This window comes from Bombus vosnesenskii, unplaced genomic scaffold (assembly GCF_011952255.1).
Source record: "Bombus vosnesenskii isolate JDL3184/JDL3185 unplaced genomic scaffold, Bvos_JDL3184-5_v1.1 scf7180000013314, whole genome shotgun sequence".
Lineage (NCBI taxonomy): Eukaryota > Metazoa > Arthropoda > Insecta > Hymenoptera > Apidae > Bombus > Bombus vosnesenskii.
Window position 1 is genome coordinate 7,109,042 of NW_022882960.1, and position 24,753 is coordinate 7,133,794.

General features: G+C 30.1%; 5 protein-coding genes across 13 annotated transcripts; 3 read left to right on the top strand and 2 right to left on the bottom strand.

Moving 5' to 3' along the window:
- Window positions 1–678: 678 nt before the first annotated feature.
- Window positions 679–4,211, top strand: LOC117235182 (syntaxin-7). 4 transcript variants are annotated; one of them, XM_033496988.1, is made up of 6 exons: window positions 679–1,318; window positions 1,713–1,837; window positions 1,903–1,972; window positions 2,044–2,218; window positions 2,901–3,113; window positions 3,187–3,435. In XM_033496988.1, the coding sequence occupies exons 2-6, from the start codon at window positions 1,729–1,731 to the stop codon at window positions 3,433–3,435; spliced, it is 816 nt and encodes a 271-aa protein (XP_033352879.1). In that variant the 5' UTR covers window positions 679–1,318; window positions 1,713–1,728. The 4 variants fall into 4 exon arrangements, with proteins under 4 accessions (XP_033352879.1, XP_033352882.1, XP_033352880.1 ...); XM_033496991.1 differs by having other exon boundaries at window positions 679–1,131; XM_033496989.1 differs by having other exon boundaries at window positions 679–1,125.
- Window positions 4,212–4,953: 742 nt separating this feature from the next.
- LOC117235183 (uncharacterized protein CG1161) lies at window positions 4,954–6,323 on the top strand. Its single transcript, XM_033496993.1, has 5 exons — window positions 4,954–5,167; window positions 5,239–5,357; window positions 5,466–5,580; window positions 5,641–5,781; window positions 5,878–6,323. The coding sequence occupies exons 1-5, from the start codon at window positions 5,108–5,110 to the stop codon at window positions 6,025–6,027; spliced, it is 585 nt and encodes a 194-aa protein (XP_033352884.1). The 5' UTR covers window positions 4,954–5,107; the 3' UTR covers window positions 6,028–6,323.
- A 193-nt stretch (window positions 6,324–6,516) lies between these two features.
- LOC117235180 (flotillin-1) lies at window positions 6,517–12,030 on the bottom strand. Of its 4 annotated transcripts, XM_033496984.1 has the most exons (12): window positions 11,703–12,030; window positions 11,308–11,383; window positions 11,074–11,164; window positions 10,838–10,981; window positions 10,622–10,741; window positions 9,834–10,049; window positions 9,552–9,739; window positions 9,280–9,490; window positions 9,025–9,193; window positions 7,170–7,296; window positions 6,882–7,113; window positions 6,517–6,819 (listed from the first exon to the last, which is right to left on the bottom strand). In XM_033496984.1, exons 1-12 carry the CDS (start codon window positions 11,752–11,754, stop codon window positions 6,535–6,537), a joined length of 1,911 nt encoding a protein of 636 aa, XP_033352875.1. In that variant the 5' UTR covers window positions 11,755–12,030; the 3' UTR covers window positions 6,517–6,534. The 4 variants fall into 4 exon arrangements, with proteins under 4 accessions (XP_033352875.1, XP_033352872.1, XP_033352874.1 ...); XM_033496981.1 differs by lacking the exons at window positions 6,517–6,819; window positions 6,882–7,113; window positions 7,170–7,296 and adding exons at window positions 7,930–8,953; window positions 10,368–10,376 and having other exon boundaries at window positions 9,029–9,193; window positions 11,703–12,011; XM_033496983.1 differs by lacking the exons at window positions 6,517–6,819; window positions 6,882–7,113; window positions 7,170–7,296 and adding exons at window positions 7,930–8,953; window positions 10,368–10,376 and having other exon boundaries at window positions 9,029–9,193; window positions 11,304–11,383; window positions 11,703–11,725.
- Window positions 12,031–12,697: 667 nt separating this feature from the next.
- On the bottom strand, window positions 12,698–14,319 carry LOC117235181 (telomere length and silencing protein 1 homolog). Of its 3 annotated transcripts, none has more exons than XM_033496986.1 (7): window positions 14,218–14,319; window positions 13,910–14,025; window positions 13,729–13,837; window positions 13,512–13,657; window positions 13,224–13,442; window positions 12,999–13,132; window positions 12,740–12,906 (listed from the first exon to the last, which is right to left on the bottom strand). In XM_033496986.1, the coding sequence occupies exons 2-7, from the start codon at window positions 14,023–14,025 to the stop codon at window positions 12,740–12,742; spliced, it is 891 nt and encodes a 296-aa protein (XP_033352877.1). In that variant the 5' UTR covers window positions 14,218–14,319. The 3 variants fall into 3 exon arrangements, with proteins under 3 accessions (XP_033352878.1, XP_033352877.1, XP_033352876.1); XM_033496985.1 differs by having other exon boundaries at window positions 14,121–14,299; XM_033496987.1 differs by lacking the exon at window positions 14,218–14,319 and having other exon boundaries at window positions 12,698–12,906.
- A 99-nt stretch (window positions 14,320–14,418) lies between these two features.
- On the top strand, window positions 14,419–23,906 carry LOC117235178 (small subunit processome component 20 homolog). The gene is made up of 11 exons (XM_033496975.1): window positions 14,419–14,601; window positions 14,669–14,949; window positions 15,050–20,302; window positions 20,374–20,629; window positions 20,710–21,315; window positions 21,391–21,954; window positions 22,048–22,230; window positions 22,305–22,632; window positions 22,704–23,134; window positions 23,220–23,489; window positions 23,572–23,906. Exons 1-11 carry the CDS (start codon window positions 14,557–14,559, stop codon window positions 23,719–23,721), a joined length of 8,367 nt encoding a protein of 2,788 aa, XP_033352866.1. The 5' UTR covers window positions 14,419–14,556; the 3' UTR covers window positions 23,722–23,906.
- The last annotated feature ends 847 nt before the right edge of the window (window positions 23,907–24,753 follow it).

The window sequence follows — 24,753 nt, forward strand, 5'->3', positions numbered from 1 at the left end:
TTATATCTCTATTGTATTATAGTTTTCCCTCATATAAGTTTTTAATCTCGTGATATCTTACCCCGTTCTATTGTTCTTTTTTCTTCGTTTATTATTTTTTATAGTCATACATATTCTTAGTTTTTTAACACTATAGTTTTCTATTTCTGTCGGAATGAGATCTTGAGATAAAGAATATTACCCATAGCAACAGTATAATTAGGAGATATTTTTATTAAAACGGAAATTACTAATTATCAACTGTATAAAAAGTTTTTCATTTCAATACAAAGAATATTAAAGAGATCATGCATCTATTTTATTAAATCAATTTCTTTGATACCAATCCTTAATATTCTTACATTTTTATATAGCAGTTTTTAAGATTTTCTTACGGTTATCGCGTTCGACTTTTCATTTTTAAAATCTACGAGGACAGTCTTCCACAGTAGGATCGAACTATAGATATTTATGAAATTAAATTTTAATTAACTTATAGTAACAATATTTTTTAATAATTATTAATAAGTTCTAATTAGTAGAAAAAGTAATTCCTCCATCCATAAAAGGGTTAAAAAGCATAGTAGTAATAACATACGTTTTACACGATTCATTAATTACATGCATGCATGTTTTATGAATTTTTCCTTTATATATATTAAAATAATTCGCCAATTTTTCAGCAAATGGCTACGGTGGTTTCACATACGTAATGGCCTTGTTTTTTCAATCGGGAGTGACGTTTATTTATCTCGATACAATTCGTGTGCAGGACTACGTGTACACCGTGACAGATGGTGACACTGACGACTATATTCATTCAGACTTGGCTTAGGGTTTATCGATTTACTCGAAGTTTTAGAGCTTCGCATAGTGAACTTGGTTTATTTCGAGCAACAACAAAAAGGTCGATGCGTGTGAAGTCTTTTCATTAGAGAAATCGTTAATTTTTCGATGGTAACCGTATGAGTCATCTTGAAAACAGATCATACTTGCTGGTCATTTTGTTGACAACAGTGGAATAAGATAGACAGATAACAATTCTTTACCATTTTTGACGTTTGAACTGTCATCGTATTATCTGTGATTTTCTACAAAATTTGGAGTTCTCTGATTCACGCGCCGAAAAACTGGACAGGAGAATAAGTAATCATAATCTTTTTTATCCCGAAGGATATTACCTTCAAATCGAATCCTGTGTGCCTCTAGAGTAAATTACGAAAGTGATTTTTTATTGCGAATGATTATCTTAATGCGTTAATCAATGAGGATATAACCTCTAAGAAGGAGGTTACTGTCACACATAAAGAATAATTAAAGATTGCTTGTAGAAAACGTTGTAAGTGCCAAGAAACAAGTTTTTCAAGAGAGAAAAATAAGTTATGCATTGATGTAGTCCAAATTCATGAAAGAGAAAAGTATATCCATAGAAAACTCTGTATGTGCCACCTCTTAATTGTAAAGAAAACTCAATGTTCCATTCACTTACATAGGTGGCATGAACAAAAGCCAAAAAACAATTAATTAAAGTTTATTGATGCTTATATTTTCTTCTATAGTGGCGGCACTATGACATCATCCTCTAGCATTATTAGTAACTATTTAGAAAGGAAAAGTACACTTGAATTCTACATTACAGTATTCAAAATTAAAATTATTTAATCTTGGCACCTATAGTGTTTTCTACAAGTACTTTTCAATTGCATTTTAATATATTTCTAATCTTGTTTAAGTAATATAAAAGTCAACATGGATATTGGCTTTTCGTCATACCACAATGGTGGACCCGCAAGAGAACAAGATTTTGGCAGATTATCGCAGACAATTGGAACGTCAATTTTGAAGATATCTCAAAATGGTAAATATATGAACTTTCTTTGTTGAAAGATATATTCAATATTCATTTTGATTTCTGTTTGACAGTATCTTCCATGCAAAAGATGGTTAATCAATTGGGTAGCTCTACAGACTCTCAAGAGCTACGGAATCAATTGTAAGTTGTTATCAAGAAGTGTTAATCAATTGCATTCTATGAATGCATATTTTATATAATGTATTTTTTAGGCATCAAATACAACATTATACACAACAGCTGGCAAAAGATACTAGTGTGCATCTTAGAGATTTGGCTATATTGGCTAATAATTCAGGATCTACCAGTCCTGGTGAACAGAGACAGCGTAAAATGCAAAGGGAACGTTTGCAAGATGAATTTACAAGTGCATTAAATTCTTTCCAAGTATGTTTACTTTGTTATTTTACCGTGTATATTCATTTACATTATTAGGAAACACAATAGAGGAACATTATGATATAGCGAAGCATCATGTATTTCTAATTTGTTTTATTCAGCAAATTTCCTTAGCAGGGTGGCCTGTAGCCCACATACCACATGTGGCAGTGGCACACGTTCGTGAAAATTTGTTTGTTAGAAATCGGTCATGATAGTTTTCATGATAGATAGTAAAGTATTATACAATTATATCCCAAAGGGTCTTCTAGGATTTAGATGCTCGTTACCGAGCATAACGGTTCTTGGTACTTCTTAGTGCTATGACCCTGTTGCCAAGCCACTATGTAATGGTCACCAACTCCTTCACCCCTGCTTCAAGGACAGATCACACTACGGATGGTCACGGATCATACACGACGGATGGTCATTTATCTATCACTCATAGCAACTCATACTCATAGTCATAATCTTTCGTTAGTTAGTCTTCATTATCATTCATAGTTACTCACTTTAGTTAGTTAGCAGTTATAGTTGTTTGTTGAAATACATGATTTTTAGTCTCCAACATGGAGTGTTCTTTCGAATCGTTTTATATTAGTCGGCATATCACGCGCAAAATTCAATAAACTCCGAACGACTCACAAAGATCAACCGCGGGGAATAAGTATGTATAAATTAACTCTTTTAGGCAGTGCAAAGGCTTGCAGCCTCTAAAGAGAAGGAAATGGTTAGAAAAGCAAAAGCAAGTGCAGGTATTACTCCATTTGGAGAGAAGAAACAAGAGACATTAATAGAGTTACAAGATAGCAGAACTCAGAAGCAAATACAGCAACAGCAGTTAAAAGAGGAACAAAACTTACGAATGTTGGAAGAACAAGAAGCAAGTATAAAACAGTTGGAGGTACATTTCTTTACTTTAATGATATGTTATGAATTTTCTGAGCCGATACTATAATGATTTATTTATTTTGCAGGATAATATTAGTGACATCAATCAAATTTTCAAAGATCTTGGTGCTTTAGTATATGATCAAAGAGAAGTCATTGATTCTATAGAGGCTTCTGTTGAAAGAACAGAAGTATCTGTCCACGAAGCTTCTTCACATGTAAGACAAGCAACTATGTATAAAAATAAACTGCGCAAGAAAAAATGCATACTCGTTCTTATTGGAGCAGTCGTGCTGTCTATATTAATCGGAATCATTGCTTGGCAAAGCTCTTAAAGTATTTGATGGTACAAAATGACGGTAAAAGACGTAGCTGCACTGCATCTTAATTGCAAGGTACCATACTTGGTGTATTTTCTGAAAAATCTCCTGATTTAATTAAAGTCGCTTTACGAATATGAGGGAAGAGTAGTACTATCAATCAATGGAAGTGAACGTAATGGAAAAAACTTGCATCGTATTATATCTTACTAATAACATTCTTATAATTGTGATAATAAATGGTGCAAGATCTATTTTACGAATAAGATGTGCAACGGCAAGTCTAAGACTGCCCAGTCCATTTGTACGTTTCATTACTCAATGTGTAATATTAGTGCATAAATATATATATAAAAAAGAAAAATATATAAATATATACGTATATACGTATATAGGTCTATTCATGATATAGTTGTGATCAATAATTTCACATTATTTTATGGATTATAATATGTGAATATAGAGATTCATTTTGAACGATGCCAGCCTGCATTTTGAAAACTGAATCTCGCGTGAATTGTATGAATCGGTAAAGAGTGAATGTATCGGTATAATCATCATATAGTATGCAAATTGCGAACATACAACAGAGATTGTTCTTATTTCATTAAGATTAACAAAACATTAAGTAAACATTAAGATAAAAAAAAATCAATGCGGATATTATGAAACAGCAGAGTATATGAATGAAAAATCAATGTAAGCTAATTGTATTATATTTAAGAATGTTGATTTATTTTAGCCAAAATGTAATAAATCATGTAAAATGAAGTACATATATCAAATTTGAACAAAATGATTTATTATTACTGAATTTAACAATTATTAAATTATTTTAAGACAAATTTTTACTTTGTTTTATATTTGATTAATGTAATATTAAAAGTATATATTAAATCATCTTATGTATTAAAAAATTTACTTTAATCTTCAGTCTATCATTTTATACATATTACAATACATGTGTAGGATTTACGATGATTCCCGCGTGCTAAGAGGAATACCAAACAAGGCTTCGCGCTGCACAAATAGATAATGCTGTTATAACGAGTTCATTAAATGCCAATAAGATTAGTGATAGAAGTTCGCAAATAGTACGCGAGTACTATAGTAGTTAGTCTTGTACAAAAGAATAATTTATAATGTCGAAAGAAATCATAACATTAATTATGCTGTTTAATGATTATTCATAACAAAAGGAAAAGCATGTGTTGCGAATATCAAGTTTCGAGGCAGAAGAAGGAAGAACAAAGGACGTCGTTGATAGGCGCAATGCTTTTGTGAAAAAGCGTTTATTCTTGGCACCGTTCAAGCGTCTGCTTGTGCCTGCCATGTCATGGTACTGGTGAGTTCTGGGAGTTGGCGCCAGCGGCAGGACGCCCCTATGTAAAAAATATTAATTGGAATAAAATGCGTGTCATATCGTTTCATATCGAAATGTGATGCGACTCATCGATTGTGTGTACATATGTACTTAATACTTACTTTACTACTTACATATACATGTATATGTACATGCTACCTATGTAAGTATTCACCAGTTATATCCGTGTCGTTCGACGGTTTACGTCTATGTTCACGCAATATGGAAGTGCATTAATTGTTTTGTTTGACATTTGCGCTTCTAAATTAAATATATTGAAATAATAAAAAAGAACGCGTACCAGACAGAAGTTTTAAAAATATAATGTTGAAGCACATTTTTGGTGTAACTACGATTGTATTAATATGTTTGTCAGGATCTGAGGTTAGGTTATTAACATAGAAAATAGCAAAATCTAATTGTCATGATACATAATCCCTACAAACGAATTACAGGCGCAATATGATGATAAACGGTGCAAATGCATTTGTCCTAGTCTTCCATCCGTTATAAATACAACACAATCGTCGTCAGAACGAAAAACATATATTATAAATGTTCCACCTTCTGAATGGTAATTGAAATTCCTAATACTTAATTAAGAAGCTTAATCCCATATATGTAACATGCATAAGTTATCAATGTTATTTTTATGTAACTTCATGTAAATTTTAATCTGCAGTAAATGTGAAAATGTTGTATTGTCAAAAGTGGGAGATCAGTTGAAAGGTAAAGAAGAAATTTTTTGTTCACGATGTGATTGTAAATATGAAAACAGGAATACTACCATTATCAAAGTAAGTCTTTTTACTATTTCTCATTTAGTAGAAAGTTTATAAAGTAATTTGTCTTTTCAGATAGTAGTGATACTTGTTATTTGGGTTATATCTCTGTTAGTAATTTATATGTTATTTTTGATTTGTCTGGATCCATTGTTAAATAAAAGAATTCATAAAGCTTCAACAAATATTGGCTATCATGAACACAATAATGAAGATGTAAGTTAATATGGTTTATTACATACATTAAAGTCTAAAATATCAGATGTTTAGTTTGATATATTATGATTATTTAAACCATCTTTGTTTTAATAGGATGATTCCTCAACAGCTCCTGGAACATTTCATGCCATGGGCGAAAGAGGTAATGTTTTAAATCGTGTCGGTCATCAACAAGATAAATGGAAACGTCAAGTTCGTGAACAGAGACGTAACATTTACGATCGGCATACTATGCTTAATTAAAGTGTACAATTCTGTTTATAGAAGGAATTAAATATAATAAATAACAATACAAAGGCTGTGACATTTATTTGATGGCATTTACAGTTCTGTATATGTAATTTTTTCAGAGTATCTTACATATAAATATGTTTAATTCCTTATATGAAATGATAAAAGTAAACAATTGAGATATTTGTAAATGCTAACAAATCTGATTATGGATGCTATATTGATATTACGTCAAATACATAACTAGTGATTTCTAAATTCTTTGAGTAGTGTATCAAACAGTAAAGTATTAAAGTGTGTTATTTCTATTGGTAAGTGTATATATATTTTTATGAAATATTTATTTAAAAATAAATTGAACTATTTTACAGCCTGATATTCATGAATTGTTACATAAATAATTTTAGTACATTACTTTCCATAGCATGAGTAATACTCAATTTGTAGAAAATCAATACAATTTTACTTGTTTAGATCAATTCACAATCATTCAAAATTTGAATATGAAATTATTTAACATTATTTGGACACTGCAGACGAGTCTTTATCACGTAATACATCTTCAAAAATGTTTTTGAGTGTATCATACAATGTTAAAACTAATGCTCCACCAGTACCTCTGAGAATATTTGACAGTGAACCTTTAAAAAAAGCACCAACACCTTCTGCCTTGGCTGTTTTGATCCAACAATCTAATGTATTTTTATACATGATTTCTCTTTTACTACGTCCTGATTGCATCATCATACGTCTTCTAACTGTATCAAAAGGGTATGACATAACTCCAGCCACTGTTGTTACTACCTGTAAATAATATTACATTTGAAAGTTTGAAAATAATCTTAAAGTAATAAAAAATGACTTACTTGCGCAATTAAAAAGGTAATATGTAGGGGAGTATTTTTTGGATCAGGAAGCATGTTTTTTGTCGTATCATAAAGACCGAAATAAGTAGCTCTATAAATAATAATTCCTTGAACGCTTACATTAAACCCTCGATATAAACCAATAAGTCCATCTGTCTTGAAAATTTTTACTATACAGTCACCCAGACCTTTGAATTCCCTTTTATCTCCTTGTCCAATATCTGCAGCCAATCTGCAAAGTATATCATTATTACATTATCGAGAGCTACATAAAGGGAAATGTATTACCTTGTACGTGCAAAATCAAGTGGATACACAAATAAAAGAGATGTTGCTCCAGCAGCTCCACCAGAAGCCAAATTTCCAGCAAACTGTCTCCAAAATGCATCTTTTGGAACACCTTCCAAGAATATAGCTTTGAATTTGTCTTTAAATGCAAAATTTAAAGCTTGAGTTGGGAAATATCTAATTACATTAGCTAAATTTCCTCTCCAAAAACTAAGAAATCCAGTTTCTTTCGGTATACGTATAAATGCATCCATCATTCCTAATAAAATGAAAATTATGGTAAACCATAAAAATATTATTTTATTTTGTATTGAGAAACATACCTTTGTACCGATCTTCTGGTCTTATTTGTTTTGAAGTATGTTGAACTTGGAGTAATAATTTTACCCTTTCTAATGGTGCTACTGCAGTTTTTGATACAGCTGCAGATATCCCACCAGCTAAAAAATCTATTATAAATGACTTGTATGCATCCATATTATAAATTTTTTAAGACATGTCTTTAGAGATAAATTTCAGTTTACAAAGATAAAATTAGTTGAAATTAGGGATCATAATGGTAACACAATTTCATAGATTAAATGATTTTATGTTTATTTCGACATAAAACATATCTTCATTATATTGAAACTATTATAAATAAATATTAACCCACATATGTCATGAGCTTTTTTACAATGGTTTAGTTTGTAACTTCTATTGTTTTTTGTTTTTGTTTTTGACTTATAGCAATGGAATGGGGAAATTAATACACAGGAAATTTGGTTTTAACGTTTAATCGCTTTACATAAAATTGAATCTTCTTCTCATTAATTTAAGGCGTTAAATTGGTCATACAAATTTTGTCATCAAAGCTCTCAAACACGTTTCAAGAACTATATATGACTATCATTCTTCTTCGTACAAAGAGTTTTAGATCACAGTAAATTCTAGCTAAAATTGGCGCAAAATATATTAATGCATCTTTAAAGGAAAATAAGAAGTATAACTAAACATTAAGTAAAGATATTTAAATTTCAGGGACTAGATATAGTTACTTAACATCAAACCACATTGAACAAGTGTTAAATATTAGCACTTCCAGTTCTAAAATGCTCATACCCATTAATTACATTAATACTACTGAAAGGTATGTATAGCATATTTAGAGGAATGTTCTGGCACATAGTGGCAAAGTTATATATGTATGGACAAAACTGGACCATCTTTGGTCAATATGAAATTCGAAAAGATATATTTGTATTTGCTTCTTTTCTCTCCTAAGTGCATAAAAGACTAATTAGAAATATAATAAACATAGAAATTTGATACAACTTTAACTTATTTCGTCAAATAAAAATAAAAATTGTACTATCCATTGAGTTTCCAATATCCATTAAATAAAACACACATTCACTGCCTGTATAATTTAGGCATTTATTGCTATCTATTGTATATCGTTCAAGTAATGAGATACGGATGTTGTGCGAATATATTCACAATTTATAATCTATTTTTAAAAATGTATACCATTTTGAATATATTTCCTTGTAAAATATTCATTCACAATTGGTATTAATAGAAAGTGATTTGTTATCTTCAATTAACTGGCAGTGAAAGTACCGAACGTTTTATCCAACGAAATGTCACTAAAGTTAAAACTTATAATTTGGCTCTAATATGCAACAGCATATTAAAATAAACGTGTATATCAAAGACTCGTTTAATACTTAATAATACGAGTATGAATGTGGTCAGGAAGTATTAAAAACTCTTATACCATTCGATTAAGCCGCATGAACAGACTGAAAAAGAATTATAATTATGATTTCTTTTATTAGTATATTTCAAATACGATTATTTTCCATGATTAGGCATACCTTTGCAATATCCACGCCTGTTAAATTTTTAACCAAATCCGGTACACGCGTTACTATATTAAACACTTCTTCAGTTAGCTTTTCTGCTCCAATAGTTCCACTTCCACTAGAAACCATTGTTATCTTTTTGGCTTGTGACAAAGGTGCTGCAACTTCAGCGGCAACCTATGAAATATAAGGTGTAAGAGGCGTTTACATTACTCAGTTAAAAAAAATCTTTGAAATTAAGATACAAATTCTTTTTCAATTACCTTTGGAAGAGTATCTAACATCATGTCTATCATAGCAGCACTCTTGTATTCATTCCATGCAGCTGCTTTCTTTGCCATTTGTTCCGCTTCTGCTTTAGCCTTTGCTTCAATGGCAAAGGCTTCTGCTTCACCACGAATTTTGATGGCTTCTGCTTCGGCTTCAGCTTCCATTACTAAACGCAGTTTATTAGCTTCAGCCATTTTTTCTAATCTGTGAATATATAATATTTATTAACACTTATTTATCAATTTTCTAAAGTCACTCAACTTACCTATATTTTTCTGCATCAGCTGGGCGTCGTACAGTTGCATCCAATTCTCGTTCGCGTCTCATCATTTCTTGTTCTTGTACTGCAATTTCTTGTCCACGTTCAACCACTTTTATTTGCATTTGTTCTTCCATAATCCTTTGCTTAGTTTTTGCAGCTTGCAATTCAAATGCCATCTCTGCTTCTGCTTTCTATAATTAAGATATAAATCAATGTGCTATTCATAGAAACAATGACAAAGATAAAAAGAAAGAACAAAAGAAAAACGAAGATAAGAAAACCTACTTTGGTTTGCACTTCAACGTCATATGCGGCTTTCTTTAATTCAAAATCACGCTGCGCTTTAGCAATCTCGGTATCATTAAGAAAACGAGCAGCCATTCTTTGTTCTTCAGCGATGGCTTCGCGAATTTGAGCATCTCTACGAGCTTCTGCTTCACCGATTCTCGCATCACGTTTCACCTCAGCTGTTCTTGCCATACCAAGAGCTTTCAGGTATCCCTATAAATGATCGATAAACATTTAATATGATATGATTAATAACATTGTATTTTCATTACGAATTTTATGTAGTAACATTCATTTTAGCAATTACTTTGAATTTAACCTGAATTAAAGGCAGCATACAATAAGAATATCACACATATTTGAAACACAGAAATTTGCAAATGTGTATAGAATATATGTGCTACCACTGAAGCAAGCACTTGAGATATGCTCTAGTTCCCTCTTATTTGAATATTAATGATCTGTACTAATATTCTTTGAACAGCAGTGCAGTAGCATTATATGTAGTGATAAAACAAAATTTGAACGTACCTTTGCCCCCTGCAAGTAGCAAAACAAAAATGTATTCAATTTACAATGTACAAGAATTGGACTACATTAACTCATATTAATAAGAAATTACTTATAAATATTGCACAATTGCACTTAAAGGGGGACTTTTCATATCAAAAAGACTTTATACATTTTATAATATTCAATTGTTTTGTAATTTTTGCATAAAAGTTGTTCCTGAATTCGTTAATAAGAATCAAATGTTGTTTAGTAGGAAGAAAAAATTAACTTACTTCTTCATCTCGAATATCTTTTAAAGTATAGGACACAACAGTAATGCCCATATTGACTAGATCACTGCTTGCTACTTCAAAAACCTCCTTGCTGAATTTTTTACGATCCTTGTATATTTCCTATTTTGTAGAAATAAAAGAAATTAAATGGAATTAATATTTATTTTTATTTAACAACTTAACTAAAAAATTTTAATGTAATGGTATGTATTATACCTCTACAGTCATGCTTCCCATTATGGCCCGTTGATGTCCTTCTAATGTTACAAGTGCAATATTATGAATTTCTTCTTCAGTTTTCCCAAGAAACTGTTCACATGCTGTGGATAACATTTCCTCATTTTGGCCTTGTATCTTGACCTTTGAACAAATACATAAACATTTGGTAAATAAATAGTCATTTATTTATGACATTTATATGTAAATATTTCAATTATATTAGAAATTAATACCTGTGCAATTCCTGTTACAGATATTGGTACACCTTGACATGTATACACAGTTGGACTTTCTACTTGTAAAGTCATAGTATTCAATGAAATTCTAAAAAATACAAATTTCAATTACAATAGAACTGTTATCAAATATTTATTACATCATTTCTTTATATACAATACAAAAACCAAAATTCAACTATATATAATTTTGAGCTTTAATTTCGTTATTCAATAAGTGTAACAACTTACTTTTGTACTTGTTGGACAATAGGCCAAACAAATACTCGACCACCAGGTACTAGTAGAGGCTTGCTGTAGCAACATCCTTAAAAATAAATTAGTGAAGACAAATTTTAATGTATTATATGATCTTCTTTTTATATTGGTATTATTATATTATAGTATAAAATAAAATACATTTAAAGAGAAAATATACAATTAAATCATATAGTAAAATAACTTAGAATCAACCAGGCAGAATTAATGGAAAATAATGAATCTATATACCACTTAATTAATTTTTCTACTTTATTACGAACTAAATTTTCCAAATCAGTTAATTGACAAAGTGCTCCTCCCATGTCGGCTTAATAAGACGTACTGAAACCGAATAATTTGCAATAGAAATCGGTTGATATAATTACCTGATACTACGAGAGCCTCGTTTGGGCCACAAGTAACGAATCCACAACTCATAGTCGCGGGTGTAAAGAAAAACAATAGGTACAGCAAGTTTAAAGGGATTGAATTTCGATATAATCCCTCTACAGTCAATTGACGTCGCTACGATGTCGTCATTCTGTGAGATCGTATTGGAGCTTATGCCGAGTTTACAATACACGTCACAGCTACACGCTCGCTATTAAGCTTTTATACCTAATAAAGTTCTGTATTGTATTTTAAAGTATTAATCCATTTACATCCGTAAGCAGAATATTCCGCGCATGACGATCGTCTCCTATCACTGAGCACGGACTATTCTGCGAGCCGTGACTTTCTTTTATCACCGGTCCCGAAATATTCCGCGTATGACATCATTCGCATCTTGCTGTTAATGTACGAGCATTTGAGCTATTTTCGTTGCGTTCTTAACAAATTTTACTTTTGTTATTATTGTGTAGATCTTTTTAACTGCCGTTAAGAGTAAATAGTGTCAATATAAATCCAAATTTAAAAAATAACCTAATTTTATAATTTAAAATAAAATTTAGTTGCCCGAATGGATTCTGATTATTTTGACGATTTGAATTCAAGTATAGAAATAGGATATACTCAAAGACGTATCCGTCATATTTCGTCAAGCGATCACAGCGAAGTTGATCAACGCAGTAGTTTTGTAGATAGAGATTTGTATGGAAACCCCAAAATCATACGCCGATTGTACATATTTTTTCAAGCGTGAGCGGTGTAACTGTAAATACGCAAGAAGTTGAAATTAACGAAAATAATAAAACTGCTGATATACGGCTGCGCGTGATATGGGCCATCTGTCAGTTGGGCGACGCTGTCTGAACACACTAACTTAAGTAGAGTCATGATGCAAATGAGTTGATAATTCGATAATTTTTATAATATAGATAAAAAAATTTACAACAATAAATTTAACGATACATATTATGTGTAAATAATAAATTTTTTATTACATATAACTTATATCCTTTATTTCTATTTACAAATAATTTCAAAATCGTCTAAATTGTTTTTTGAATCTTTCATAATGATAATCATCAGTTGCTTTTTCTCCATTATCTTTCCTTTTACTCTTGTAATCATCTCTGGGTGCTGCAACTTTTTTTCTCTCATCAGAATCTTGTTTTGATTTCTGGAAATCTGTATCTTCTATGTTAACTAAAAAAAATAAGAAAGAAATAAAAGTTATTATATGCTATAGAAGTTGACTTATAAATTAGATAAAATAAAAGATGAAGTAGATAGTGTACATCTATTGTGTTGTACAAAATTCACAGCCATATTTGTTGGGACAAATTGCGAGGGTCCATCTTTCTTTCTGTGCCTATCCCAAAGCAGTTTTAACTTAGCTTCTTCCGTAGCTTCGATATTACGAATCTTTGCTCTGAAAAGGTGTATAATTTATAAATGAGAAAAACATTCTTTTATATGAAATGTGTTAAAAAGAATCAAGTGTATATTATAAAATCATATACTCTATTCCAAGATCCACTTCTGGAATACCAGATAACATTTGATTTGAAAGCATTTCTTCACTTCTGTGTGCAGAGCTTTGTCTTAAATGTTCAGGTACTGCTTGCAAAGCTGCTTCTTCTGGTGAACAATAAGAACCTTTGTCGTTATTTGATCCATTTTCAGTTGTACCTTCAGTTTTGCTTTTCCTCTTTGATAATTCTTCTTCAATATATTTTACCCTAAAAAAATTAGAAGTCATTAATTATGTATTTATTGAATTATATTAACATCATAAATGCAATATTTACATTTCTTCATCTTCATCGCGTTTATTAGTCTCTGCATTAAATTGTGTGCCAATTCCAGTTTCATATGCATCATTTTGTTTCAATTTTGTATTCTTTAATACAGTCATATTTACCATTCCTCCAGTTTTTACATTAAAAGGGTCAGACTGAAGAAAGAAGAATCTTTCAGAAGGAAAGAAGTTATTATATTTTATTTATTAATTTCATTATTGTTTACCGTCATTACATCAGGTGTTACATTTTCTCCAAGGGCTAATCCAACAACATTTATACCTTTTGGTCTTTCACGAAGTTTTTGTATAGTTTTCATCTCTTCAACTTTTTCCCTAAATAGATATTATATTTATTACTAAAGTGTATAATCTACTACATTTAATGTGTTTGGATTTGTCATTTACCTAACAGAGGCTTCTTCATTTTCATTGTCATCTTCATCTGATGAAACCTGTCGTTTCCTTATCGGTTTCCTTGATTTCTTTTTGAATTCTATTTTCTTTTCTTCTGTACTAGTCATCTATTTTAAAACAAATACGTAAATAAAAAATGTATATACTTCATATTTTATTACTTTTTCTAAATATGATTTTAAACTAATGATTTATGTCTTACACTACATATGTAAACAACTATTTATATCATAATAGTAAATTTGTAAATTAATGATGAATGCATTCAGAAAAAGATAAAGATTAACAGATTATCGTACACTGTAAAGTGACACTTTTTATCTTACAGACTTTTAGGCAGTTTGTAAAAGCACTTAACATTTGTATTCCATAGGTTATAAAGATATTAGATACGAATGTTACTAGAAAATATTCTATAGTTCCTTTTTAAGAATTCTAGTTCTTTTTTAGAAGTCCTAGTTCTTTCTTAACAGAAAAATTTCCTATCTAAGATGTAGCTATTCGGTTGTTTGTGCTACTTAGTTACACGTGAGAAATACACGTGAAAGTAGATTGTTGTCAATTAAAATTACTTTAAAGAATTCATTAAATATGAGAAACTAAATATAAACTTGGAAGTTTTCATATGTTTTATCAACATGAAGAATAAGCCAATTCGTCATAAAGAAACAAATACATTTCAAGTATGTAGCGTAAATAATCACTTGTTTTTCATCAAATATTTTTTATCCTTCTATTCTTCTATTTTAGTTTAAAACATTTACCGAAAGAGTAAATGAAATCGACGTCGATGTATTTCACCGTGTTGCACATCGAAACGAGGAGAACGATGAAGAAATCGAAACGTATTTTCATCAAACACTTCAGAAATGGAATTATCTTAACCTTACTGAAGGTTACTGCAGCTTTAAAAAGAAAGTTCGTGATATCGTAACGCTTCCACAATTGATTAATCAAAAGCAGTTTGTAGTAGATACATTGATAGAATATTTAGCAAAGAAAGATGTTTTGTTTCTACAACCAATCTTAGAGTAAGTATTAAATTAAAAGTTCTACCTATCATCAACTTAAAGGAAAATGTGGATTAAAATAGCTTTTAACAAGCATTATCATATAAATTTTTCATTGCAGATTAGTTGTTGCTATGTCTAAAGACCTACAAAAGGATTTTTATGAATATTTCCCTAGATTTTTAACTGTTATCATTGAGTTATTAAAAACAAAAGACATAGAACAAATAGAATACACATTCACATCATTAGCTTATTTATTTAAATTTTTATGGAAATATCTGGTTAAAAATGTAAAAACTGTACTTGATCTGTTGCTACCATTGTTGGCAGATACACAGCCAACTTATATAAACAACTTTGCAGCTGAAAGTTTTGCATTTGTGGTACGTAAGATAAAAGATAAAGATTCTTTCTTAAAGACAATATTGCATATATTGAAAGGTAACCCAAATATAATACCAGGATGTGGTAAATTATTGTTTGAAGTAATATCTGGTATACCAGGACAATTTCATTCATGTGCAGAACAAATGCTTTTATTATACTTCAATGGATTAAATAATGATTCTCTCAATCAAAGTTTAATGTTTAAATTATTGAAGGAAATTATTAACTGTATGCTACAAAGTATACACTCACAGAAATGCCAGGTACTTTGGTCTGTACTTTTAAATGTCATGGACAAATCAATTGAAGAGACTAAGCAGTTTCAATCAAAAATTGGAAAAGAGAAAAGTCTGATTCTTTTAATGCAATTGATAAATATAATTGTTAATCATAGAAATGGAAAAGTGGTTATAGATCCTGTACCTCTGATTAAAAAATTGTCACATATTTTAGATACTTTTGAAAATGAAGACAATGTGTTACGAGAAGTTATAAATGTATCAGTTACTATTCTTTTGGCAGCCAATGTTAGATTGATGCAGGAAACATCTAGCCAAATATTACTTAAAGTTATGTCTGTGAAAAATATTCAACTATTATATGGTGCTGTTGAAAGTTTAATCCATTATTCATCATTCGAAACTTTGGTATTGCCACATATAATACGACATAGCATTTTCATTGGTTTTAATGATGATACTTTACAACTGTTTACAAAGATAGTTAATGCAAAAGTTCCTTTATGTCTCAATGGTATCAATTTAAACAAATGGACAAAATACATCTTAGATATAAGAGGTGTAAAATCTGATAGTATTAACTACTTCCAGAAGGAGTTAGAAGTTTTATTGGATAATAGTATATCAACAAATGCATTAAAAATGTTAATTATTTTGCCACATCTGAAGCCTATACCAGCAGAATTTAAGGATATTTTAAAAAGGGGAATATTATCTTTATATAAACGGATATTAAACGATACCAATACAGAAACTGAAATGATCAAATTATGTTTGACATTCTTAATATCTTTAGAATCCGCAATTCACATATTGGAATCAGAAACTTTGCATCAGTTTATGGAAGAGAATGATATAAAAGTATTAGATCTTATTATCAAATATCCTGATAATAAATTCATTTTAAATGCTGTAGATTTATGTGTAACATATTTTAGCACATCACAATACCGAGAAATGTATATAAATCGAACTGTGTTTGAAAATTTAAACAGTAGTATTGCAGAAAAATTGAGTTCACCCTTTAGTGAAATTCGTTTAATAGTAACTCATTTATATCTTTTATTCTCCAATATTAGTGAAGTAAAATTGTCTATTACGAATGAGAAGAAGGAAACAGGTGTTATGGAACATATGTATTTAGCAGAATGTGAACCTATATCAGTACATAGTTATCGAAGTAAATTGCTGCATTTACAAGCATTGTCATATGAAAATGAAGCAATGATAAATTTAGATTTGAAGTATTATGAACTTCCATTACGATATTTACTAGGAAATCTGTATATAAATTTTTCTTTACTTTGGGAACCTATAAGTAAGATTATAGCTACTTTTGCAATCAGGGAATATGAACAGTTTTGGCCTATATTTTTAACTGAATTAAAATGTAATCATGAAGTAACTGTAGACTATAAACCATTATTTGAATGTACAGTTATTTCTGCAATAGAAAATGCTGTGCAAAAATGCAGTGACAAACCAGACTATGAAAATCATAAAATTCTTTTATGGAAATGTATGACAAATTTTTCACATTTCTGTGAGATGAAGAATAGAGATATAACAGGACTATTCATTGATTTTGTAAATTACAACTTTTTTAAGTCAAATTCTGAAGATGCAAGATGTTGCAGTATCTTAAAAGGTCAAGAATCAATTGTTTCTAATAACAACATGGAAATTGATGAAGAAAATGAAAGTGATAATGAATCTGCAGAAAATCAAGAAAATGAGAAAGAGGAAAAAGAAAAAAAGGAAGCTACTATTTCTACAGATACAAAAATGAAACAAATAGATATGGAGTCTAGACAGATAAATAAGATTGTAATAAGTAAGAATTATAAAGTGAAGCTCTTACTTGCTCAACTTGAAGTATTTGAAAAGATAACAAATCCAAGAACATTATATAGAGAATCAGAGATGCAGAACATTTATTTAGACTTGCTGTCATCAAAAGTTCCTGACATTCAAAAGGGTGCTTTAAATTGTCTTCTCACTTATAAACAGAAATATTTAATACCTTATAAGGAAAATTTGCTTAGTATAATTAATGAAAAAAACATGAAAAATGAATTGACACATTTTAAAGTCGATAAAGAAAGTAATATTATACTGGAAGAACATCGCAATGAATTTATACCTATATTAATGCGCATAATTTATGCTAAAATGATTGCAAAAACAGGAATGAGAACTGGTGGTAAAGCTGGAGGTACTTTAAAACGAAAAATGATCTTACGTTTTCTATCTGGAATTCAAGAGAATGAAATGATCATATTTACCAACATGGCATTTAAGCCTTTCAAGAAATATATGCTTGAATTAGATAAGATGAATGATCAACAAATTAACTTGAAACAACTTACACAAACTATTATTGATACTGTAGATTTGAGTAACATTATTCCACCTAAACGTTTGCAGAGTGCCACGAATTTACTTGCAATTTTAATAGAACAATTTGGTAGTAAGATGGGAAAGAAATTGTTACCCTACTTACTTGGTTTGGTAATATGCATTCTGGCAGAAGTAACTGGAATTTTACAGAAATCAGATCAAGTTCATGTTGGATTCTTACAATCTATTAAAAATGTAAGATCCACTTCCATCTCAATATTAGCAAGGTTCTTTGGTCACTTTGAAGATTATGAATGGAATAAATATGAAATGGATGCCTTGTTTAATGTAGCTGTATTTCCATGGTTAGAGAAATTACCTATAGAAGGTATTCACAGTCCTACTCCATTATTGAGGCTGTTTATGGCATGGAGCCAGAACTCACGTTTTTATCCGTTATTTATAAAATATCGCGAAGATAATAAATCTGTTAGTTCTCTTCCTTACATAATGAAACTTTTATTGGGTTCAAAAACTGAAACACCTGTTATCAATGCTATTGTTGAAATGATTGAGAAAATGGTAACACTACAAGACTACGGAAAGACAAATGAAAATGATATGGAAGTTGATACACCTTTTGTTCCTTTAACACCTATACTTAATAATTTATCTGAAATAAATGAAGAAGCATTATCTAATGGAGTTAATTATGGATCTACTATTCTTCTCCCACACGTGTTCAGTATTTTACAATATATTAAAAGTAAACTTGAAAAATCAACCAAGGGAATAAATAAATCAGAACTTGTGATTTTATCACGTATTTCAGAATTCGTGAAAGATGCACATGCATGTGATATACTTCTTACTCTTACTTTACCAATATTGACTAAAAAAGCTGGAGCTGGAGAGGGAGAAGAAACGATTATTGAATTGATTACAACCACAATAAACCTTGTAAAGCAAGTGAAGGAACCAACAACGCATGTGCGTGCAATTCTACCTTTATTAGGTACAATATCTGCAATTCCTGCTCGTAAACTCCTGTTGGAACTCTATAAAACAATTGTGGAAAAGTCTACAAACGATTGTCATGGGATATTAATAAAAAATTATGAATTAGTAAGTGCACTTAATGCATGGGATCGCAGGTGGCTCGATCAACCAGATTTTCAAAAAAGATTGGATGCATTTTCTGAAATTAATAATGCAATAGAAAAGGATGAGATTACGTTAGAGTTTGGCATAGCTATTATTTATAATTGTTATTACATTCTTAAAAATGAAGCAGATCTAGCATTAAGAGATAATGCAGGACAGTATCTTAAGCTACTTGGTTGTAAATTGGCACAGAAACATAAAGAAAATGTAGCAGATAGACGTTATTTAATGGACAATACAATTTTACCACTTATAAGAAAAGGGATAACTAGCAAAATTGAAATCGTAAGGCTTCAATCAATAGCTTTTTTGGGACATTTGGCTATGGAATGTTCAGACGTCCATCCCGTCTTACGGGATTTATCTGTATTAACTGATAAGGCGGATCCCGAAGTAGATTTCTTCGAAAACATGCAACATTTGCAACTGCACAGGAGAGCTCGAGCATTTCTTAAATTTTGTAATATAGCAAAAACGTTAAAGAAGCCGTTTAATCCAAGAACATTAACACAGTTTGTCCTTCCTTTTGCTTCTTCATATCTATGCAATGAAGCTTTTATTCATAAAAATAGTCTTATCGATGCTGCAATAGGAACAGTTGGTACTATATGCAAACTTTTACCATGGCATCAATATGAGATTATTCTGAAACATTACTTGGAAAAGCTAAGACATTCTATTGAATTTCAGAAACAACTTGTTAGAGTCATTGTTAGCATTTTAGATTCTTTCCATTTTGATTTGTCAAAATATAAATTTGTAGAAGAATCTTCAGTACTAAAATATAACAAAGAAATTGAAAGGGATCATGAAAAAGAAATAATTTCTGATGAAAAGAAAGAAGAAGAAAGTGTTGCAAAAGGTGATGATAAAAATAATGAAAAACAAGTAGAAGAGAAATTAGATGAATCTTTAAATTCTGAAAATATAGATACTGTGGAAGAAACTGTAGGAAAAGTACAAAATGAAACACAGAAAGAAGTACCTGTAATGGAGAAACAGATCATTCTTTCACAGAATGGAGCACGACGAGTCGTATTTAGTATATCCAAGGAATTGCTACCTCAACTCCATTGTTCCATTATAGCGAGAACGAGTCGCGAAAGTAGTCACAAGATTAACAAGAAAAGAATTGCAATAGATAACGAGGAAGAAGAACTAATGCGAGTTCCAATTGCTCTTGCTTTTGTTAAATTACTACAGAAATTACCTGGGCATATTTTAGATGCTAATTTACCAGGGTAAGTATATAGTATATACACCTCCATATAAAATTAAAAGATTATTAAAATATTATAATAAATTGTTTCAGAATCTTTATGAAGTTATGTACATTCTTGAAATCTCGTTTAGAATCTGTACGACGTGTTACTCGAGAAATATTACAAAAAATTATGATAACTCTTGGCCCGAAGTATCTTCATCATCTTTTAAGAGAAATGAATACTTTATTAACAAAAGGTTTTCAAGTTCATGTTCTCGCGTTTACAGTACAATCAGTATTAGTAGCTCTGAAACCATATTTTCAGAAATTTGATATCAATGAAAATCTTCAAAGTATTTTGTCTGTAAGTAATATTGTAAATACATATTAAAATCTAAATTTTATGATATATCTAATATTCATATATTCTTGTATTTTAACTAGGTATGTAAAGTAGATCTATTTGGATTAACAGCAGAAGAGAAAGAAGTAATAGGAATTGTGAAAAACGTATCAGAAGCAAAATCTACAAAAAGTTATGACATATTTCATATATTAGCACAATATATTACTGAATCATGTTTGGTGGATTTAATCTTACCATTAAAAGAAGTGCTTATAAGAAGTCATTCGCATAAAACTCTGCAGAAGGTTGTGGAATGTTTCAGAAACATAGTACTAGGTTTAGCTGATAATATCTTTATACCATTGGAACAAATGTTAATATTCCTTTATGGTGTAATTTCTGAAAGTATTCCTGAGTTTAAGCCTGAGAAGAATGATAAAGAATTAACAGAAAAGGAAGTAGAAATACTCAGTAGACAGAAACCAGATTGCTTTATTATACCTCCAGAACCAAAAAATAAAATGGGCATAAAGGCTACTTCAAAAACTTCAAAGAACACCAATGTTCACATTATCATAGAATTTGGTTTAAAACTTTTCCATATTCTGTTAAAAAGAGACAAAATATCTAATACAGAATTTAAGTCCCTGATAGATCCATTTGTACCACACATCAGTGAATGCATAAAATCTCAACATGTGAAGGTAAATTTATTATATTCTTATTGTAAATAATAATCCTGATCAATTGTTTGATATGTTGATATTATATTTTTTCAGCTAAGCACGTTAGCTTTACAGTGTTTAAACTGGTTGCTTAAAATGGATTTGCTTTCAATACAAGAAACAATTTCTGATATTTGTTCATCTATCTTTATTATCTTGCATAAATATGCTGCAGCTGGCCTAAGTAAAGGAGATAATTTTGATTTAGTGATGGCTGGTTTTAAATGTATGTCTGTAATTGTTCGTGATGTGAAACAGTATGTAATTAGTATAGATCAGTTGAAAGCCTTGATTATGTATGCTGAACAAGATATGCACAACACTGATAAGCAAGCAACAGCATTTGGTTTAATCAAAGCGATAATTGCTCGAAAAATGATTCTTCCTGAAATGCATATCGTTATGGAAAAAGTTGCTGCTTTAAGCATTACCTCTGAACTAGAACACGTTAGAGTACAATCTCGCTCCGTTTTTTATTCTTATCTGATGGAATATCCTCTTGGTAAACATTTACAGAAACATATAGCATTTTATTTGACGCAGGTTAGCTATGAAATGCAACCAGGTCGTCTTAGTGCTTTAGAGATGATTTACAGTATTGTTACAGGATTTCCAGTAGTAAGTACATTTAGTTTTTTCATTCTTCCTCTTTTTCTGTTGATTAAAAGAAACAAATCAAACTCATAACTTATATATCAATCATAATTTCAGAAAACTTTGGTCTTGAAGTCGGATATCATTTTTATAATGGTGGGTGTAAGATTGATAAATGATGATAATCCAATATGTCGCAAGTTGTGCGCTAAATGTATTAAGGAAATGATTACACGTATACCTTATAATAACAGAAGCAAACTTTTTGATATACTTGTAGCGTGGTTAAAAGATCGTAAGGTAAATTAGTTGAAATTAAATCTTAAGAGTACACATTTAACGTTATAAAATTACTTGATTACGTGTTATTTTAGGTAATGCATCGAACGTTGGGTGCTCAGTTATGCGGTATATTTGTAACAGTAGAAAAGGACACTTTTAAGTCTCGTTTAGATGAAATATTACCGCTTCTTTTGAAACAATTTCATGCAGATTTTAATGATAGCAATGAACCTGGTCGTTTCGTGAAGTTACATACAGAAAAGGAAATGCAATTAAAGAAAGAGCATTATATCAAAGATCCAGAGAGAATGAAAGATCATCATATGTTTCAAGTGTTGCAATTGTTACTAAAAATATCGGCAAATTGTACGGCATTTCTCAAAAGTGAAGAATATAAAAATGCTATTCGTTCGTTTGCTGGTATGTTTAATGTATTACTATATTACCTAATTCGTGAGTGTTTAGTATTAACAGAATTTTGCGTATTTCAGAATATAGTCAGTCCTTATTAGCACATCCTCATACATGGGTGCGTTTAGCAGCGTCCCAACTGATCGGATTTATTTTAGCTGTTCATGACGTTGATAAAATTATAGACCTTTTAGAAAACCCTGAAAAATGTGAAGCAGAAACCAGTTACATATATTCCGATCCTACTACCGTTATAAAAAGTTTAAGTTTAGACCTAATTGCGCAACTACAGCCTGATATGACGTTAGAAGAATTAGCCGATCAGACTGTTAAAAATTTAATTTTTATCGCGAGAATATTAAAGTCTGTAAAACAGACTAATACTGCTACAGATCAAGTCAATGAAATGAAAGATAAAGATAAGAACCAGTTATCACTTCCTTGGCTTGTTCGAAGGCTGAGAAAGGCTGTAAATATAGAAATAACCCAAGCTCCTAAGTCAATAACAGTGGTACAGTACCCATTATTATCCTTATGTATACTTCCTTATAATGTTAAATAAATAATTAGAATACAAGTGATATTTCTTTTTTCAGCGGACTGCTTTCTTTAAGTGGGTTGGCGGTGTTGTGGCTACAATACCCATGGAATATTTAAATGTGGTACTTTTTAATATTATGTCACCAATTGTGCGTGAAATATCTACTATAGAAGAAAAAAATACCATTTTAAGACGATTAGCTAAAGAAGCGAGTGTGATGATTAAGAAACGATTAGATAGCGAAGAATATACTAGATTATTGAGTCGAATACAACAGAATTTGGATATTAAAAAAGCAGAAAGAAAGATGATGCGTACGCAGCAGGTAAATTTGTTACATTTTTACCTTGTCTGTGAAATAAGTGGTAAGAAATGATTAAGAGTACTAAAATTTTTTTTTATTACAGTTTGTAACGGATCCAGAATTAGCTGCCAAACGTAAAATTGCAAGACAACAGAAAAAGAAAGAAGCTAAAAAAAGGAGATCTGACAGAGTGACAGGGAAGAAAAGAATGAAAAAACGCGCAAGAAAAGAAGTCGATTTGGATATCATATAAATATTTTAAAAATAATTGTTACCATAAAACATTTTGTCAAGAAAATATTTATTTGTCAGGTTGATGGTATTTCTAGAATAATTGCAAATCTAATGTATATACATATGCAATTTACGTCATACTATATCTTTTTAAAAATAGATAATATGTAGATTTTATACATAAATATGTACATATGTATGTATGTCTTTAATTATTTTTCAATAATACTAAATGAACGTTTATTGTATAATAAGAGAATACATTAATTTATATTATATTAAAAAATATTAGGTTGAGTTATAAGTTCATTTTGCTATATAGATGTCATAAAATCTATTTCATGAAGAACTAACTTATTTTGTTCCTAAATATTCTATAAATATAATTTCTATAAATATCATATCTTTTATAAAAAAATTCAGAGGGGCATATTTTTATATTCTTCAAATAATTTTTATAAAATTTTTTCACATCCATACCCTGGTGAAGATGAAGGATGAACGAATTTACTACTCAACTCAATATAATTAAAATCAGATCTTTTTACAATACATATAACTACCCTTATATACAGATATTCAAAATTTAATTGCTGTAATTTATTTTATAAATGTCGGATCACATCGATCAATGATTTGAATTAAAAATTTCGAAAGGCTGTTTACAGTTTTAATAATCTTTGAACATTGTTGGACATAGTAAAACCTATTTAATTTTACAATACATAAATCCAGTTTATTTATGTATTGTAATAAGGGACTTATCCACTCTTAACAACTTCCTCAAAGGATACATATAATTAAAAAGCCTCTTATTATCAAGTGACCATGATCACATGAATACATTAAAAACAATACACGTAAGTGCAAAGTTTTGTCTAATTATATAGCATTGAAGTATCGGCAACTGGGATCTTTTCATTTTTTGAATTTTGACATGTTTATAAGCAAGAGCTTAACTACGGTTTAGAAGTATTCGTGCTTATCGGGTAATCCATGTTATCGGCAGTAGGTCGGTATAAAAAGCTGAAACCGGAATTGAAACGTAAGA